General features: G+C 50.5%; 2 protein-coding genes, 2 long non-coding RNA genes and 3 gene segments (V, D, J or C); 5 read left to right on the top strand and 2 right to left on the bottom strand.

The window, feature by feature from the left end:
* LOC309847525 overlaps positions 1-7,033 on the bottom strand; it is a 91,330-nt gene extending 84,297 nt beyond the window's left edge. Inside the window, exon 1 of the long non-coding RNA XR_014302480.1 lies at positions 5,711-7,033. This is a non-coding gene — a long non-coding RNA (uncharacterized lncRNA). The remainder of the gene's footprint in view (positions 1-5,710) is intronic.
* LOC309847513 (immunoglobulin lambda-1 light chain-like) overlaps positions 1-7,517 on the top strand; it is a 1,777,964-nt gene extending 1,770,447 nt beyond the window's left edge. Inside the window, exons 5-6 of the V gene segment in view lie at positions 5,713-5,752; positions 7,033-7,517.
* The window catches only part of LOC309847526, a 712,223-nt gene extending 701,141 nt beyond the window's left edge, over positions 1-11,082 (bottom strand). Inside the window, exon 1 of the long non-coding RNA XR_014302481.1 lies at positions 11,036-11,082. This is a non-coding gene — a long non-coding RNA (uncharacterized lncRNA). The remainder of the gene's footprint in view (positions 1-11,035) is intronic.
* Positions 1-12,844, top strand: part of LOC309847518 (immunoglobulin lambda-1 light chain-like) — a 1,783,291-nt gene extending 1,770,447 nt beyond the window's left edge. Inside the window, exons 5-6 of the V gene segment in view lie at positions 11,038-11,077; positions 12,360-12,844.
* LOC309847515 (immunoglobulin lambda-1 light chain-like) overlaps positions 1-19,933 on the top strand; it is a 120,290-nt gene that overhangs the window by 85,208 nt on the left and 15,149 nt on the right. The gene's annotated exons all lie outside the window — the stretch shown is intronic.
* IGLL5 (immunoglobulin lambda like polypeptide 5) overlaps positions 718-19,933 on the top strand; it is a 30,370-nt gene continuing 11,154 nt past the window's right edge. The window contains exon 1 of the mRNA XM_082697966.1: positions 718-1,151. Within this exon, the coding sequence (XP_082554092.1) occupies positions 1,058-1,151 (94 nt within the window). The 5' untranslated portion in view covers positions 718-1,057. The remainder of the gene's footprint in view (positions 1,152-19,933) is intronic.
* LOC309847520 (immunoglobulin lambda constant 7-like) lies at positions 12,912-18,171 on the top strand. The segment is given in 2 exons: positions 12,912-16,404; positions 17,687-18,171.

The raw sequence follows: 19,933 nt of genomic DNA, 5'->3' as shown, positions 1-19,933 counted from the left end.
GCTGAAGTGCAGGGGGCAAGCTCACTCCTAGATTCTCAATCACTCTGCAGCCCACTCCCAGAATGACTTGGCTCCTGCATTCACTTCCAATGGACTTTACTTTTTTCACCTGTGAAGCAGACACACTTGCCCCCACAACATGCCAACGGTTGTTCTAAAGCCCAAATCTGAGGGGCAGTCAATCAACACCTGCTACATCTGGGCTTAGCAGTCACATGATCTCATTCATCTTCATGACTGCCCTGCTGCATAATAATCTAAATCTAAATCATAATCTAAAATCTAAAATCTGTCCATTTTACAGATGAGGAAACTGAGGTCCAGAGAGACCTAAGTCTGGAAGGCTTCAACATTCTTGAGCCTGATGTTACTCTTTGAGTGAGGGATATAGAATCACTCTCTGTAGGGCCCTTGTCTGGCTGAGATGACCAAAGGCGAAACAGCCATTCTTGACCAAACCTGCCAAGGAACTGGAGTATGAAGGGACCCAGCCTGGGGGACTTGTCAGAAGAGAATTCCTAGCCCCAGTTCCACCTCAGTGAATCAGGCCTTGGTGATTCTTGATCCACGGGCACTCAGCTGCTCCCTGTGGCCCCTTCAAGCCCCAGGGAGATGCTCCTTAGATCTGGGACACCCCTGGGGAAGAGGGAAATAAGGTAGGTCAGGTAGGCCCCTCCCAGGGCCCCAGGAGCAGGGACTGTGGGCGGACTTCAATGGGAGGAGGTGGAGCCCAGTATGTGACCACAGCAGGGCAGTTGGCGGATTTCACTCTGAGGGAGTTCCCCAGGGGTAACAGCCATGAGCCCTGGAGAGGGCTGGGCACTGGGTGTAGGGACCAGAGAAGGCCCAGGCAGAAGACAGAGTAATGTGGGCCAGGAACACTGGGAAAGCTGCTGTCAGCAAGAGGGACAAGTGGCCCCTCTCCAGCAAGTTCAAGCCAAGCTTCCAGCCTGAGGGCAGATGAGGCCCAAGACAGGCCAAGAGGGCTGTGATGGCCCCCGGGGGGGCAAAGCCCTGACCCAGGCAGCGCTGGCCCCTACTGCTGCAAAGCCTGGCCATGGGCACCCAAGTCCTGCTGTCCCCAACGCAGCACCACCAAGCACAGCCCCAGCAGAAAGGAGCTTGTCCAGCTTCCGAAGCCTATGAGACAGGTAAGGAGCCAAAAGAGTTATGGTGGGAATATGTGGAGCTCCCTGAGGTGGGAGCCAGGAGTGGGCATCCAAAGAGGAGAGCAGCAGTGAAGGGAAGAAGGGAGTGAAGGAAGAATCAGCCAGAGAGAAGGAGCTTGGGCAGAGACTGGCTGTATTTAAAGTGCTGATATTTGTCCTCCACGGATTTTTTTGCATTGATTTTTAGCTTTTAATATTGCATAAAAATACGATTTATCTTGATGACTGAATTTTTGGCACCCCTTAAATTTTGCACTAGTGCCACCCTTGCCTCACACTTGTCCTCCGGGTAGGGCACAAACATGGAGGCAGGAGCAAGATGTACCCAGAGGCACTAATCATCTTAGAGGCAGAACGTCTCTCTCTGTACCCCAAGTTAGATCCTGCTGTTATCCCCATCTTGCAGAGGAAGGTAGGGGTCCAGAGACGTAAACTGACCTTCCCAAGGTCACAGAGCATAGGCACAAACAGGCTGGGGACTAGAAATCCAAGGCCCAAATGCTGTGATCCCATCATCATGTCCTGTGTTGAAACAAAATGGTGCAACAGAAGAGGTGGTCTGCAAGGCAGTTAGGGGAGCAAGGGCTTGGCTGTATCTCCCCCAAGGATGTCCACTCTGCAACTTTTTCATAAATACTTATAGGAGCCAGGACTGGGGACCCAAAGAGGGTGGACCTGAACCAAAGAGGTCACAGGCACAGGGACAGATCACACTGATCGGACAGATGCACGGAAACTGAAGCGTGAGGCTGGCGCTCAAGGCACTGGGAGATGCCTGGGCTGCGTGCAGGGTGCACAGGCGCAGCAGGGAGCTCCCTGCCCGAAGCAGGGGTGAGCAGGCGCCACACCGTGCTGTGCGTTGTGTTTTTTCGGTGCGTCCTTGATCTTGGGGTACAGGGGAGTTGTTGAGAGATTTAAGCAGCAGACTGTCAGGGTCGGATTCGTGTTTGGAAAACTATTTTCGAATAGGAGACTAGTGTGAGGCCAGATTAGAGGACCAAGGATGGATAATGGCCAAAGCTTGCGCCTTGGGGATGGGGAGGAAAGGCCAAGTACCAAGATCTCCTATAAAATTAGCAAGTACCAGAGTTTGACCAGGGAGGAATGGGCACTCTCATGGACTGTCTATAGAAAGTCTAAAACGTATAACCATCTTAACAATATGCAGCAGGTCACTTTTTAAAAGTCTATATATTTAAATTGTATGATTACACTACTAGGAATTCATGGGGTGGTGAGGGTAGGGGAGGAATAATCAGAAATGTAACCAAAGGTTTACAAAAAAGAATGGCTAGCTCAACATTATTAATGGTGGGAGAAAACTGGAAATAATCTAAATATCCAACAGAAAGGGTGTGACCAAATACCTTCGGAACATCCATCATAAGGAATCTTACACAAGCCTCCAAAACTCTCTTTCTGAAATTGGGCTTTTTTTTTCTCTTTCTGAAATGTGAGCACATTTTCAAAAGACTGTCCGAAAATATAGAAAAATATCAATGGTATGTCTCTGGCTGATGGGACTTCAGCTCATTTAAATTTTTGCTTTCTAATTTTCTATACTTTTGAAAATGTTCACAGGAAGATATATGTTTTGTTTTTATCTTCTAAAATAATTTTTAATATAAAAGTAACATGTACTTGTAAAAAAAAATAAAAGATTAAGCAAAGAAGTATATTAAAGAAAAAGTGTAATGTTTCTGCTTACCTTCTCCACACATCTTACCCTAAAACCCATTGTCCAGAGATGACCACTGTCAGGTTGGCCTATATATTTCTATTCCTTCTCCCATGTGGGTATGTCCCTGAAAACACACACACACGCATCTAGTTGGTTATACATCCATTATTTGGAAAAAATGAAATCATGCTCTGCTTATTATCCGGCAACCAGCTTCTTAAACCGTTTTTTTTTTTAATTTTTTATTTTTTATAAACATATATTTTTATCCCCAGGGGTACAGGTCTGTGAATCACCAGGTTTACACACTTCACAGCACTCACCAAAGCACATACCCTCCCCAATGTCTATAATCCCACCCTCTTCTCCCAAACCCCCTCCCCCCAGCAACCCTCAGTTTGTTTTGTGAGATTAAGAGTCACTTATGGTTTGTCTCCCTCCCAATCCCATCTTGTTTCTTTTATTCTTCTCCTACCCACTTAAGCCTCCATGTTGCATCGCCACTTCCTCATATCAGGGAGATCATATGATAGTTGTCTTTCTCTGCTTGACTTATTTCGCTAAGCATGATTCGCTCTAGTTCCATCCATGTTGTTGCAAATGGCAAGATTTCATTTCTTTTGATGGCTGCATAGTATTCCATTGTGTATATATACCACATCTTCTTGATCCATTTTTTACTGATGTTTTCTACCTCAATCTGTATGGATCTCCCATGTTCTTATAATGGCTTTGTAAGACTTCAAGATTTGGATGACCCAGAGGGTATGTAATCATTACCTTATTAATGGAAATTTAGGTTGTTTCCATTTAAAATATAAATTACAAGTGATGCTGTCACGGAAATACCCACATATGTGTGCATATGTTGTGTGTGCTTGAAGTGCACTTAAGTGTCTACTTTGGACTAATGACTATACTGGAATTATTGGACCAGAGAGAATGGGCTTTTGAAATGTTCTTTATATACTACCCAAATGTCCTTCTGCAAGGCTGTCCCAGCTTATATTCACTGCAGTGAATGACAGTGCCCTTTCCTCACATCCTTCCCAATACTGTGACACTGCTGACCCTTTTTTATTTGCTCATCCCTGGTGAGTATTAATGAGGATGTGTTCGTGTTTAATTGCGTATGGGATCGTGGGTGAGCGTTCTTCCCTTCCATATTTTTTTGACTGATTATATTTTCACTGTGAATTTTCCTGTCATAATTTTGCCTATTTTCCCATTTGATTCCTTGTGTTTTCTTATCGATCTATAGAAACTCCTCATATATTTGTATGTGAATCCCTGGTTAAGTGTATATCTTGTAAATATTATTTGGTGGAATTTCCTTTTCATTTTATGACTATGGAATAAGATTTGACAGTGTCATTGGTGGATGTGTCTTCTGGTCCCTTGGGTCAGTAAGATCTCCCAAAACATTCTACTTTCCCTTAAAAGGTAGTGGCTGGGAGGGCAGAACGGCCGATCATGGGACTCCCCCACCAGGATATGAACCCACAGCCTCCCCAAACCATTCAGTCTGCTTCCTGTGCTTGCAAAGGGCTTCTGGCATCAGGGGCTTCAGGAAGTCTAGCTTGGACTTGGCAAAACCACCACCCAGAATGGTTGGTAATAGCATCAAAGGGCCAAGGTCAAGTGGACCTTTTTAGGTAGCATTAACTACCTGCAGGTTCAGTGACTCCTCCATCTGATGGGAAGGGTGCATGGCGGCAGTATTTCCTCTCTGTTGACCCTCTCCTATGAGGACAGGGCAGCACGTGCCCATGAAGGGAGTGCCTTGATCTCCTCTTTATTCTCCCAATGACACCTTGATATCTAGGGAAAAGAAGAAATGTAAATAGTTCCCTATTGTTCCCCACTTTATAGAAGGATGGTCAGTTTCCTCCATCTTCCCCTACTGATTTATCACTGCATGATAACCTGGTAAATTCTTAGATCTTATGGATCAGTTTAGGGGTTCACACAAAGGTCATCCTTTGTGCATGATGGAAATGTGGCTTCACATATGGACATCAGTCCAGTGGGAGCCTCTTCTGGAGACTCCTAGGTACACACACATGACCCCAGGAGATCTCTAAGCTCCTGCTTGCTGATTGAGGATACACTCTAGCTCATCTGTGCCTACCCAACTGGGGCATGAAATCAGTCACTCATGCTAGTTCCAGTTAGTGGGAGTGGGGATTGAAGACTTTGAAAGGAACAGAGCAGAAGTCACACACCAGACCATTCCCGACATGAGACCAGATAAGGGATTGGCTACAGCTGCTCCCGAGGTCATCTGGACACAGGTTGGCATGCTCTACAGAACCAACCAAGACTTAACTTAAAACAGTCCCTAACTAGGACATTCCCAAGAAGAAAAATCTGAGCTTTCTAGCGCGATGGCTGGGGACATAGGAACGTTCCAATGGCTCATGAACACATACACACCTTCTTTTAATTGCAAAGGAAGGTTTCAGAGGCAGGGTTCACCCTCTGCCCTCAACTCATGGTGTCACCAAGAATTGGAGTTGTTTGAAAATGCTGAGAGGGGATGTCCTGTTCATCTGCATGGAACCTAATTCAAAAGATTACACAGGCCCTCCATGGACTCACTCCAATTCCCGGGAGATGGTAGTACCAAGAGAAGATCAGATATCAGCTTCCTTTGGAAGAACTGTTTCTAAGGATCCTGTTGCAGAACACATGGGGTCACTGGTCCTGTCATCTGCTAGGGTGGGGGTCGTGTGTCTCCTTCATGCTGAGCAGACACCAGCCTAGAGGAGTGCCCCCACTTCCTCCACCACAGCTGCAGGTGGGGGCTACTGGGTGGGGCACAGCTCCCAGGAGGGGTTTTTGTATGAGCCTGTGTCACAGTGTTGGGTGTTCGGCGGAGGGACCCAGCTGACCGTCCTAGGTGAGTCTCCGCATCTCCCTCCTTCCTTCCCTGCTCTCCCAGAGGTTTGGGTGATTTTCTGCCTTTCTTTTGTGTCTTTTGTGTCTCGTCTCAACCATGGTCATGCTTTCACCTGGGATCCCAACCTCTGGGACCCTGACCTCGTCCTCTCCCCATTGGATTTTCCTGCTTACTTCTTAGGTCATCACCAGCCCCTTACCTCAACCCCGAGAGGCAGACAATGGTTGGGATGACTAAAAACACCTCTCTCTGTCTGCCAGGGTCGTGCTGGGTCCTACGTGTGCTCTGTTCTGGCCCCTGATGCTCCACTCTTATCTCTGGGAGGCACTGGGGTCCGCCATCCTAAAGGGAAGAGGGCAGAGGGAACATTGGGGGGGATGACCATTTGGTGCCTTTAGAGGGACCCAGCACCCTCAGGTCCTAGGCTGGGGACACACAGGTTAGAGGTTCTGAGAAGGCCCCAGGGCTCTGGGACAAGGATCCAAGGATGGTTGCAGGGGTGGAATGGCTCCCGCCGGCCTCTCCAGGCTGCAACCCAGCGCTCTATGGGCAGAGAGCCAAACAACACTGCAAGACAGGAGAGAGCAGGGAGGACAAGGTGCTCCAGTCAGGAAGCCTGGAACAGGGTCATGGAACGACAGGGTGTGGGGAAAAGGCAGACTCCTGGCTCTTATGGAAAACGACCAGTTACAAAATGAAGCCAGTATGGACAGTACGGCTACTGACCTGACTAATTGGCCAGGGGAAACACCAAGGGACAAGGCAGAGGGGACACCCAAGAACCTTCAGGCAGACCGTGGTCTTATGGGGTCCTTGGCTCATTACAGACTTCAAGAGAGATACATTTGGGTAAATATAATTGCCACAGAGGAAAGATCCAGAGGCCTCCAGAGCAGAAATACCAGATCACAGGACACCACAGAGAGTTCTTGTCATCCACTCCGGGGACAGGCAGAATGTCACAGGAAGAGGCCAAGAGAGTGAGGGCCAGACATCTGTGTGACAGGCCAGGGCCCAGACGGTTCTCAAGTCAGGAGATGGCAGGTGTACAGTGTGACAGCTACCCATGAGGGATGGGAAATAGTTGGAGGAAGATGCAAGCCACCCTCTTGAGAATAATTGCTCAGACAGAGGTTGGTCCCTAAACAGGAGTCCATGCCCTGGGCCTGGACACCCAGGCCTGTGGGTGTCTCTAACCTTGATGTTAGAGACACTAACATCAGGGTCTCCCGCAAATGGAAATGGAATCAATGACCCACTGCCCCCACCATGCCCCGCAGGTCAGCCCACGTCCGCACCCTCGGTCACTCTCTTCCCGCCCTCCTCTGAGGAACTCGCCGCCAGCAAGGCCACCCTGGTGTGCCTCATCAGTGACTTCTACCCCAGCGGCGTGACGGTGGCCTGGAAGGCAGACGGCAGCCCCGTCACCCAGGGCGTGGAGACCACCAAGCCCTCCAGACAGAGCAACAACAAGTACGCGGCCAGCAGCTACCTGAGCCTGTCGCCTGACAAGTGGCAATCTCACAGCAGCTTCAGCTGCCTGGTCACGCACGAGGGCAACACCGTGGAGAAGAAGGTGGTCCCCTCACAGTGCTCTTAGGTCCCTGAGACTTCCAGGGATGGGGGCCTTCCTCTCCCAGATACCCCTTTCCCAGCTCACCATGTCCCCCTGAGTCCCCACCCAGGTTCTGCTCAGAGCAGGCAGGTCACAATGCCATCCCTGTTTATTATTTGCTCAATAAAGATCTCATCATTTATCATCTGATATTTCTGATGTGTATTTTCTATCTGGTTGTGCCTAGGTTAAAGTGTCGGTAGTTAAGGGAAGGGACAGTTATGGAACATGAGATATTATCCGCTCATCGTCTACTCAACTAACTCTGAAAGGACCCCCTCTGAGCTCTGTTTGTCCCAGTCAGTGACACATAGCAGGAAAGAGTCCTGTGGATCTGGGAGCGCCACCATGCGATCCTTGTCACCTGTAAAGTGCAAAAAGCTGACTGAGATGGACCAGGGGGCCTACGGGGTAACAGGGAGAAACGGGGAGGGCTCCAGGAGCCAGCAGTGGGCACCGACAACAATAAGAAGGAAGGTGATCCTTGAGCCAAAACAATGGCTTTTCAGAGCAGGAGGGAACTTCCCTGTTCCAATACAAATGACCCAGAGGGAGAGCGATGACCACCCAATGAGCAGTCCATGTTTGGCCCATTAGCAGGGAGCCAGGAAAGCTTTGAACAGTGCATCTTAGAAATACATTTGTCAAACTTCCACAATGCCTGTCAGCTATGTAAAGACCATAGCAAGTTCTACAGCAAACAGTTTAACATCTTGTAGCCTAACATTCCCCAACCTCGCTGACTCTCCCAAACAACTCAGGGAGCCCTGGAACACTCTTCAAGACAGCAGAGTCCCCTTCACTAGTGCTGAGATCTAAGAGTCAGGCTGAAGCACAAGGAAGCCCAGTTTATGTTCTGATGGGCCTGGGTCAGGTTCAGGATCAGAGTGGCCCTTGCAGGGGGCTGGCACCTCAATTAGTGAGGTCAAGGAGAGCGCTACTCTCTGGGCAGGTTATGAATGAAGCCGATGATGTTGGCCTGCGTGTGGTGGAGATTTGGAGAACTGGGTCAGTGAGAAAGGCAAGCAAGTGGGCATCCAATGATTGTCCCTAGGACATAGAGTCAATTCCATTCAAGGAGTATAGTTGGACTGGGGCAGATAAGTCAGGAGGGTGAGTGTGGCTTGAGGACTACAGCAAGGTCAAGCTTCCCCAAGCATCAGGGCCCTCCGCCCTCCTCTGCATGGGCCCACAGGACTTTCACTCACTAGGGCTCAATCCTGACTGCACATGCAGTCTGGTGTCAGACATACACTCCCAGGGCCCTGAAGCAGACCGGGTAATCCCCCTGTCTATGTCTGGAGCTTATGGGGAACGAGGAGGAGCCTTCACCAGAACTGCTAGGGCGCTGAGTCAGGCCAAAGACAGAGCCTACAAAGCCAGGGAGTTTAAGGACCACAATGATACAGAGCACAGGGACCCCTTATTAAGGTTTCATCCTGCCACTCCCACCCTAGAGAATCCTAAGAGGTAGAAGGAAGAGTAGAGGGTCCTGGTATCACACAGCACCTGCTGGCCTCATTTCATGGATCTGACTACAGAGGCCCAAATGAGGGAGAAGACCACCCAGGTCTCCCTCATTTCCGTGGCCCTGCAGGCAGAAGCCCGGAATCTCCCTGCCTCCGGTACGACCCCTCACTTCCTGTAAGTTTACATTAAGGAAGAGTAAAACACCAAAATACAAAGATGGAGGAATAAGAATACCTCCAAATTCATAAACTCCAGGTTGCAGTTTACCAATTCCCTGATGATGCTGACCCAACGACAGAATAATTGCTCTGTTATGAAATATTTTGAAGCAAGCTCCAGGTATCATATCTTCTATAGATAAATATTTTATCTATGGAGCGACAGATAAGGTCCTAGCAGAAACAAAAGTATTATTATCAAACCTACACAAACACTATGAATAAACCATTTAATCCAAAACTCTTTCTCCTCAGAGTTATCACAATTGCCATAACAGAATTCAAGGAGTTACATTTCAGGTCCTGTACTTGTTTGATGGTATTTCCTATTATGACTATAGAATATGGTTTGTCACTGTGATCGGTGGATGAGTCTTCGGGTCCCTTGGGTCAGTAAGAATGTCCCCAATCACTCTACTTTCCCTAAAAAGATAACGGCGATGATGGCAGAGATGCCAATTCTGGAAATCTCCCATGTGGAAATGAAGCCACGGCTTCTCTGAAACATTCAGTCTGCTTCCGGTACCTGCAAAGGGCTTCTGGCATCAGGCGCTTCAGGAGTGCAGCTTGGACTTGGCAAAACCACCACCCAGAAGGGTTGCTACATTGCATCAAAGGGCCCGGGTCAAGTGGACCTTTTTAGGTAGCATTAACTACCTGTAGGTTCACTGACTCCAGCCATTTGATGGGAAGGGTGCCTCATGGCACCCTTGACCTTGACCTTGACCCATGACCACTCATTGGGTGGTCATCACTCTCCCTCTGGGTCCTTCTGTCCTATGTCCTTTCTGTCCTCCTTCTCCTGTGAGGAAAGGGCAGCACGTGCCCATGAGGAAAATGCAGGTGTACAGTGTGACAGCTACCCAGCTACAGACCCTAGCTGGGTAGCTCCTAGTCCTAAAGACTCTTCTTTATTCTACCCATGGTGCCTCTGATATCTAGGAAAAAGAAGAAATGGAAACTGTCCCCTATTGTTCTCCATTTATAGAAGGATGGTATGTTCTCTCCATCCTCCCCTGTTGAATCATCACTATGTGGTGAACTGGTAAACCCTGAGATCTTATGGATCACTTTGGGGGATCATACCAGGGTTGTCCTCTATGCACGATGGAAATGTGGCTGCACATATGGACATTAATCCTGTGGGAGCCTCTTTGGGTGGCTCCAGGGTAGACACACATGACCCCAGGACACCTCTAAGCTCCTGCTTCCTGATTGAGGATATACTCTAGCTCACCTATGCCTATCGACCCTGGGCGTGAAATCAGTCACTCATGACAGCCTTGGTTAGTGGGAGTGGGGAATGAAGACTCTTTGAAAGGAACAGAGCAGAAGTCACACACCAGACCATTCCCAACATGAGACCAGATAAGGGATTGGCTGGAGCTACTCCCGAGGTCATCTGGACACAGGTTGGCATGCTCTACAGAACCAACCAAGACTTAACTTAGGACCGTCCTAACTAGGACATTCCCAAGAAGATAAATCTGAGACCTCTAAAGTGATCGTTGTGGACATAGGAAGTTTCCAGTGGCCCATGAACCCAGACCCACCTGCTTTTAACTGCAAAGAAAGGTTTTGGGAGGGAGGGGACACACAGGGCCCTCACCTGATGGTGTCACTAAGGAACTGGGATTGCGTGATGATGCCGAGAGGGGATGTCCTGTTCCTTTCCATGAAACCTAACTCAAAAGGACATACAGGCCTTCCACAAACTATTCTACATCCTGGCAGACAGTAAAACCAAGAGCAGATCAGATATCAACTCCCTTTGGGAGAAGTGTTTCCAAGGATCCTGTTGCAGAACACATGGGGTCACTGGTCCTGTCATCTGCTCGGGGTGGTGGCCGTGTGTCTCCTCCATGCTGAGCAGACGCCAGCCTAGAGGAGTGCCCCCACTTCCTCCACCACAGCTGCAGGTGGGGGCTACTGGGTGGGGCACAGCCTCCCAGGAGGGGTTTTTGTATGTGCTTGTATCACAGTGTTATGTGTTCGGCGGAGGGACCCAGCTGACCGTCCTAGGTGAGTCTCCTCATCTCCTCCTTCCTTCCCTGCTCTCCCAGAGGTTTGGGTGATTTTCTGCCTTTTTCACTTGTGTCTTTTGTGTCTCGTCTCAGCCTTGGTCATGCTTTCACCTGGGATCCCAACCTCTGGGACCCTGACCTCCTCCTCTCCCCAATGGATTTTCCTGCTTACTTCTTAGGTCATCACCAGCCCCTTACCTCCAACCCGAGAGGCAGGCAATGGTTGGGATGACTAAAACCTCCTCTCTCTGTCTGCCAGGGTCGTGCTGGGTCCTACGTGTGCTCTGTTCTGGCCCCTGATGCTCCACTCTTATCTCTGGGAGGCACTGGGGTCCGCCATCCTAAAGGGAAGAGGGCAGAGGGAACATTGGGGGGGATGACCATTTGGTGCCTTTAGAGGGACCCAGCACCCTCAGGTCCTAGGCTGGGGACACACAGGTTAGAGGTTCTGAGAAGGCCCCAGGGCTCTGGGACAAGGATCCAAGGATGGTTGCAGGGGTGGAATGGCTCCCGCCGGCCTCTCCAGGCTGCCACTCAGCGCTCTATGGGCAGAGAGCCAAACAACACTGCAAGACAGGAGAGAGCAGGGAGGACAAGGTGCTCCAGTCAGGAAGCCTGGAACAGGGTCATGGAACGACAGGGTGTGGGGAAAAGACGGACTCCTGGCTCTTATGGGAAACGACCAGTTACAAAACGAAAGCCAGTATGGACAGTATGGCTACTGACCTGACTAATTGGCCAGGGGAAACACCAAGGGACAAGGCAGAGGGGACACCGAAGAACCTTCAGGCAGACCGTGGTCTTATGGGGTCCTTGGCTCATTACAGACTTCAAGAGAGATACATTTGGGTAAATATAATTGCCACAGAGGAAAGATCCAGAGGCCTCCAGAGCAGAAATACCAGATCACAGGACACCACAGAGAGTTCTTGTCATCCACTCCGGGGACAGGCAGAATGTCACAGGAAGAGGCCAAGAGAGTGAGGGCCAGACATCTGTGTGACAGGCCAGGGCCCAGACGGTTCTCAAGTCAGGAGATGGCAGGTGTACAGTGTGACAGCTACCCATGAGGGATGGGAAATAGTTGGAGGAAGATGCAAGCCACCCTCTTGAGAATAATTGCTCAGACAGAGGTTGGTCCCTAAACAGGAGTCCATGCCCTGGGCCTGGACACCCAGGCCTGTGGGTGTCTCTAACCTTGATGTTAGAGACACTAACATCAGGGTCTCCCGCAAATGGAAATGGAATCAATGACCCACTGCCCCCACCATGCCCCGCAGGTCAGCCCACGTCCGCACCCTCGGTCACTCTCTTCCCGCCCTCCTCTGAGGAACTCGCCGCCAGCAAGGCCACCCTGGTGTGCCTCATCAGTGACTTCTACCCCAGCGGCGTGACGGTGGCCTGGAAGGCAGACGGCAGCCCCGTCACCCAGGGCGTGGAGACCACCAAGCCCTCCAGACAGAGCAACAACAAGTACGCGGCCAGCAGCTACCTGAGCCTGTCGCCTGACAAGTGGCAATCTCACAGCAGCTTCAGCTGCCTGGTCACGCACGAGGGCAACACCGTGGAGAAGAAGGTGGTCCCCTCACAGTGCTCTTAGGTCCCTGAGACTTCCAGGGATGGGGGCCTTCCTCTCCCAGATACCCCTTTCCCAGCTCACCATGTCCCCCTGAGTCCCCACCCAGGTTCTGCTCAGAGCAGGCAGGTCACAATGCCATCCCTGTTTATTATTTGCTCAATAAAGATCTCATCATTTATCATCTGATATTTCTGATGTGTATTTTCTATCTGGTTGTGCCTAGGTTAAAGTGTCGGTAGTTAAGGGAAGGGACAGTTATGGAACATGAGATATTATCCGCTCATCGTCTACTCAACTAACTCTGAAAGGACCCCCTCTGAGCTCTGTTTGTCCCAGTCAGTGACACATAGCAGGAAAGAGTCCTGTGGATCTGGGAGCGCCACCATGCGATCCTTGTCACCTGTAAAGTGCAAAAAGCTGACTGAGATGGACCAGGGGGCCTACGGGGTAACAGGGAGAAACGGGGAGGGCTCCAGGAGCCAGCAGTGGGCACCGACAACAATAAGAAGGAAGGTGATCCTTGAGCCAAAACAATGGCTTTTCAGAGCAGGAGGGAACTTCCCTGTTCCAATACAAATGACCCAGAGGGAGAGCGATGACCACCCAATGAGCAGTCCATGTTTGGCCCATTAGCAGGGAGCCAGGAAAGCTTTGAACAGTGCATCTTAGAAATACATTTGTCAAACTTCCACAATGCCTGTCAGCTATGTAAAGACCATAGCAAGTTCTACAGCAAACAGTTTAACATCTTGTAGCCTAACATTCCCCAACCTCGCTGACTCTCCCAAACAACTCAGGGAGCCCTGGAACACTCTTCAAGACAGCAGAGTCCCCTTCACTAGTGCTGAGATCTAAGAGTCAGGCTGAAGCACAAGGAAGCCCAGTTTATGTTCTGATGGGCCTGGGTCAGGTTCAGGATCAGAGTGGCCCTTGCAGGGGGCTGGCACCTCAATTAGTGAGGTCAAGGAGAGCGCTACTCTCTGGGCAGGTTATGAATGAAGCCGATGATGTTGGCCTGCGTGTGGTGGAGATTTGGAGAACTGGGTCAGTGAGAAAGGCAAGCAAGTGGGCATCCAATGATTGTCCCTAGGACATAGAGTCAATTCCATTCAAGGAGTATAGTTGGACTGGGGCAGATAAGTCAGGAGGGTGAGTGTGGCTTGAGGACTACAGCAAGGTCAAGCTTCCCCAAGCATCAGGGCCCTCCGCCCTCCTCTGCATGGGCCCACAGGACTTTCACTCACTAGGGCTCAATCCTGACTGCACATGCAGTCTGGTGTCAGACATACACTCCCAGGGCCCTGAAGCAGACCGGGTAATCCCCCTGTCTATGTCTGGAGCTTATGGGGAACGAGGAGGAGCCTTCACCAGAACTGCTAGGGCGCTGAGTCAGGCCAAAGACAGAGCCTACAAAGCCAGGGAGTTTAAGGACCACAATGATACAGAGCACAGGGACCCCTTATTAAGGTTTCATCCTGCCACTCCCACCCTAGAGAATCCTAAGAGGTAGAAGGAAGAGTAGAGGGTCCTGGTATCACACAGCACCTGCTGGCCTCATTTCATGGATCTGACTACAGAGGCCCAAATGAGGGAGAAGACCACCCAGGTCTCCCTCATTTCCGTGGCCCTGCAGGCAGAAGCCCGGAATCTCCCTGCCTCCGGTACGACCCCTCACTTCCTGTAAGTTTACATTAAGGAAGAGTAAAACACCAAAATACAAAGATGGAGGAATAAGAATACCTCCAAATTCATAAACTCCAGGTTGCAGTTTACCAATTCCCTGATGATGCTGACCCAACGACAGAATAATTGCTCTGTTATGAAATATTTTGAAGCAAGCTCCAGGTATCATATCTTCTATAGATAAATATTTTATCTATGGAGCGACAGATAAGGTCCTAGCAGAAACAAAAGTATTATTATCAAACCTACACAAACACTATGAATAAACCATTTAATCCAAAACTCTTTCTCCTCAGAGTTATCACAATTGCCATAACAGAATTCAAGGAGTTACATTTCAGGTCCTGTACTTGTTTGATGGTATTTCCTATTATGACTATAGAATATGGTTTGTCACTGTGATCGGTGGATGAGTCTTCGGGTCCCTTGGGTCAGTAAGAATGTCCCCAATCACTCTACTTTCCCTAAAAAGATAACGGCGATGATGGCAGAGATGCCAATTCTGGAAATCTCCCATGTGGAAATGAAGCCACGGCTTCTCTGAAACATTCAGTCTGCTTCCGGTACCTGCAAAGGGCTTCTGGCATCAGGCGCTTCAGGAGTGCAGCTTGGACTTGGCAAAACCACCACCCAGAAGGGTTGCTACATTGCATCAAAGGGCCCGGGTCAAGTGGACCTTTTTAGGTAGCATTAACTACCTGTAGGTTCACTGACTCCAGCCATTTGATGGGAAGGGTGCCTCATGGCACCCTTGACCTTGACCTTGACCCATGACCACTCATTGGGTGGTCATCACTCTCCCTCTGGGTCCTTCTGTCCTATGTCCTTTCTGTCCTCCTTCTCCTGTGAGGAAAGGGCAGCACGTGCCCATGAGGAAAATGCAGGTGTACAGTGTGACAGCTACCCAGCTACAGACCCTAGCTGGGTAGCTCCTAGTCCTAAAGACTCTTCTTTATTCTACCCATGGTGCCTCTGATATCTAGGAAAAAGAAGAAATGGAAACTGTCCCCTATTGTTCTCCATTTATAGAAGGATGGTATGTTCTCTCCATCCTCCCCTGTTGAATCATCACTATGTGGTGAACTGGTAAACCCTGAGATCTTATGGATCACTTTGGGGGATCATACCAGGGTTGTCCTCTATGCACGATGGAAATGTGGCTGCACATATGGACATTAATCCTGTGGGAGCCTCTTTGGGTGGCTCCAGGGTAGACACACATGACCCCAGGACACCTCTAAGCTCCTGCTTCCTGATTGAGGATATACTCTAGCTCACCTATGCCTATCGACCCTGGGCGTGAAATCAGTCACTCATGACAGCCTTGGTTAGTGGGAGTGGGGAATGAAGACTCTTTGAAAGGAACAGAGCAGAAGTCACACACCAGACCATTCCCAACATGAGACCAGATAAGGGATTGGCTGGAGCTACTCCCGAGGTCATCTGGACACAGGTTGGCATGCTCTACAGAACCAACCAAGACTTAACTTAGGACCGTCCTAACTAGGACATTCCCAAGAAGATAAATCTGAGACCTCTAAAGTGATCGTTGTGGACATAGGAAGTTTCCAGTGGCCCATGAACCCAGACCCACCTGCTTTTAACTGCAAAGAAAGGTTTTGGGAGGGAGGGGACACACAGGGCCCTCACCTGATGGTGTCACTAAGGAACTGGGATTGCGTGATGATGCCGAGAGGGGATGTCCTGTTCCTTTCCATGAAACCTAACTCAAAAGGACATACAGGCCTTCCACAAACTATTCTACATCCTGGCAGACAGTAAAACCAAGAGCAGATCAGATATCAACTCCCTTTGGGAGAAGTGTTTCCAAGGATCCTGTTGCAGAACACATGGGGTCACTGGTCCTGTCATCTGCTCGGGGTGGTGGCCGTGTGTCTCCTCCATGCTGAGCAGACGCCAGCCTAGAGGAGTGCCCCCACTTCCTCCACCACAGCTGCAGGTGGGGGCTACTGGGTGGGGCACAGCCTCCCAGGAGGGGTTTTTGTATGTGCTTGTATCACAGTGTTATGTGTTCGGCGGAGGGACCCAGCTGACCGTCCTAGGTGAGTCTCCTCATCTCCTCCTTCCTTCCCTGCTCTCCCAGAGGTTTGGGTGATTTTCTGCCTTTTTCACTTGTGTCTTTTGTGTCTCGTCTCAGCCTTGGTCATGCTTTCACCTGGGATCCCAACCTCTGGGACCCTGACCTCCTCCTCTCCCCAATGGATTTTCCTGCTTACTTCTTAGGTCATCACCAGCCCCTTACCTCCAACCCGAGAGGCAGGCAATGGTTGGGATGACTAAAACCTCCTCTCTCTGTCTGCCAGGGTCGTGCTGGGTCCTACGTGTGCTCTGTTCTGGCCCCTGATGCTCCACTCTTATCTCTGGGAGGCACTGGGGTCCGCCATCCTAAAGGGAAGAGGGCAGAGGGAACATTGGGGGGGATGACCATTTGGTGCCTTTAGAGGGACCCAGCACCCTCAGGTCCTAGGCTGGGGACACACAGGTTAGAGGTTCTGAGAAGGCCCCAGGGCTCTGGGACAAGGATCCAAGGATGGTTGCAGGGGTGGAATGGCTCCCGCCGGCCTCTCCAGGCTGCCACTCAGCGCTCTATGGGCAGAGAGCCAAACAACACTGCAAGACAGGAGAGAGCAGGGAGGACAAGGTGCTCCAGTCAGGAAGCCTGGAACAGGGTCATGGAACGACAGGGTGTGGGGAAAAGACGGACTCCTGGCTCTTATGGGAAACGACCAGTTACAAAACGAAAGCCAGTATGGACAGTATGGCTACTGACCTGACTAATTGGCCAGGGGAAACACCAAGGGACAAGGCAGAGGGGACACCGAAGAACCTTCAGGCAGACCGTGGTCTTATGGGGTCCTTGGCTCATTACAGACTTCAAGAGAGATACATTTGGGTAAATATAATTGCCACAGAGGAAAGATCCAGAGGCCTCCAGAGCAGAAATACCAGATCACAGGACACCACAGAGAGTTCTTGTCATCCACTCCGGGGACAGGCAGAATGTCACAGGAAGAGGCCAAGAGAGTGAGGGCCAGACATCTGTGTGACAGGCCAGGGCCCAGACGGTTCTCAAGTCAGGAGATGGCAGGTGTACAGTGTGACAGCTACCCATGAGGGATGGGAAATAGTTGGAGGAAGATGCAAGCCACCCTCTTGAGAATAATTGCTCAGACAGAGGTTGGTCCCTAAACAGGAGTCCATGCCCTGGGCCTGGACACCCAGGCCTGTGGGTGTCTCTAACCTTGATGTTAGAGACACTAACATCAGGGTCTCCCGCAAATGGAAATGGAATCAATGACCCACTGCCCCCACCATGCCCCGCAGGTCAGCCCACGTCCGCACCCTCGGTCACTCTCTTCCCGCCCTCCTCTGAGGAACTCGCCGCCAGCAAGGCCACCCTGGTGTGCCTCATCAGTGACTTCTACCCCAGCGGCGTGACGGTGGCCTGGAAGGCAGACGGCAGCCCCGTCACCCAGGGCGTGGAGACCACCAAGCCCTCCAGACAGAGCAACAACAAGTACGCGGCCAGCAGCTACCTGAGCCTGTCGCCTGACAAGTGGCAATCTCACAGCAGCTTCAGCTGCCTGGTCACGCACGAGGGCAACACCGTGGAGAAGAAGGTGGTCCCCTCACAGTGCTCTTAGGTCCCTGAGACTTCCAGGGATGGGGGCCTTCCTCTCCCAGATACCCCTTTCCCAGCTCACCATGTCCCCCTGAGTCCCCACCCAGGTTCTGCTCAGAGCAGGCAGGTCACAATGCCATCCCTGTTTATTATTTGCTCAATAAAGATCTCATCATTTATCATCTGATATTTCTGATGTGTATTTTCTATCTGGTTGTGCCTAGGTTAAAGTGTCGGTAGTTAAGGGAAGGGACAGTTATGGAACATGAGATATTATCCGCTCATCGTCTACTCAACTAACTCTGAAAGGACCCCCTCTGAGCTCTGTTTGTCCCAGTCAGTGACACATAGCAGGAAAGAGTCCTGTGGATCTGGGAGCGCCACCATGCGATCCTTGTCACCTGTAAAGTGCAAAAAGCTGACTGAGATGGACCAGGGGGCCTACAGGGTAACAGGGAGAAACGGGGAGGGCTCCAGGAGCCAGCAGTGGGCACCGACAACAATAAGAAGGAAGGTGATCCTTGAGCCAAAACAATGGCTTTTCAGAGCAGGAGGGAACTTCCCTGTTCCAATACAAATGACCCAGAGGGAGAGCGATGACCACCCAATGAGCAGTCCATGTTTGGCCCATTAGCAGGGAGCCAGGAAAGCTTTGAACAGTGCATCTTAGAAATACATTTGTCAAACTTCCACAATGCCTGTCAGCTATGTAAAGACCATAGCAAGTTCTACAGCAAACAGTTTAACATCTTGTAGCCTAACATTCCCCAACCTCGCTGACTCTCCCAACCAACTCAGGGAGCCCTGGAACACTCTTCAAGACAGCAGAGTCCCCTTCACTAGTGCTGAGATCTAAGAGTCAGGCTGAAGCACAAGGAAGCCCAGTTTATGTTCTGATGGGCCTGGGTCAGGTTCAGGATCAGAGTGGCCCTCGCAGGGGGCTGGCACCTCAATCAGTGAGGTCAAGGAGAGTGCTACTCTCTGGGCAGGTTATGAATGAAGCAGACGATGTTGGCCTGCGTGTGGTGGAGATTTGGAGAACTGGGTCAGTGAGAAAGGCAAGCAAGTGGGCATCCAATGATTGTCCCTAGGACAGAGAGTCAGTTCCATTCAAGGAGTATAGTTGGACTGGGGCAGATAAGTCAGGAGGGTGAGTGTGGCTTGAGGACTACAGCAAGGTCAAGCTTCCCCAAGCATTAGAGCCCTCTGCCCTCCTACGCATGGGCCCACCAGACTTTCACTCACTAGGGCTCAATCCTGACTGCACATGCAGCCGGGTGACCCCTGCAGTGGCTGGGACCTCATTCAATAATGTCCCAACACTCCACACATTCATTTACCGTTGGATTGGGGATGGAGCAGTGATGTCAGCCTGCATAAAGGAGTGCCTCGGGAGTACTGGTCAATAAGAAAGGCCACCATGAGTGCCTCAGGAAAGTCTTCCAGTGATTTTCCCAATGAAAGAGTCAATTTGAATTCAGAAGTAGAGTTAAGGCAGGTCAGACCAGCCTGAGACCCATGTCAAGTTCAGGCTTCCCCGAGTACACAGGGACTCCAAACACCAGACCCATAGGACTCCTCCACCTGCCATCACTATGGCTTTGTCGAGAGTACACCTGCTGCTTCTAGTCATAGACACAATCACTCCAGGGCCTGAGGCACACATGTCATCCTCTCAGAGATACAGGCCCTGCTCTTTCTGCCAGTCCTCCAGTCCCTAGGTTGACAGATACACAGTCTGAGCCTCCAGCTCCTCGGGGACATGAAGCTGCCTTCCACAGACCTGCTGGGGGGCAGGGACTGCCCCAGGACAGAAATTTCAAATGCTATGCTCTCTTGGGCCACACTGCATCAGAGGATAGGGGTTCCCTTGCAGCTTTGTCAAAGCCATCGGTCCCCACCTCTACCTAGGAGATGTTAGAAACACAGGGATCAGCATCTTCCTGAGT

This window comes from Mustela nivalis, assembly GCF_964662115.1.
Source record: "Mustela nivalis genome assembly, chromosome: 14".
Lineage (NCBI taxonomy): Eukaryota > Metazoa > Chordata > Mammalia > Carnivora > Mustelidae > Mustela > Mustela nivalis.
This window is presented reverse-complemented; position numbering and strand designations above follow the sequence as displayed.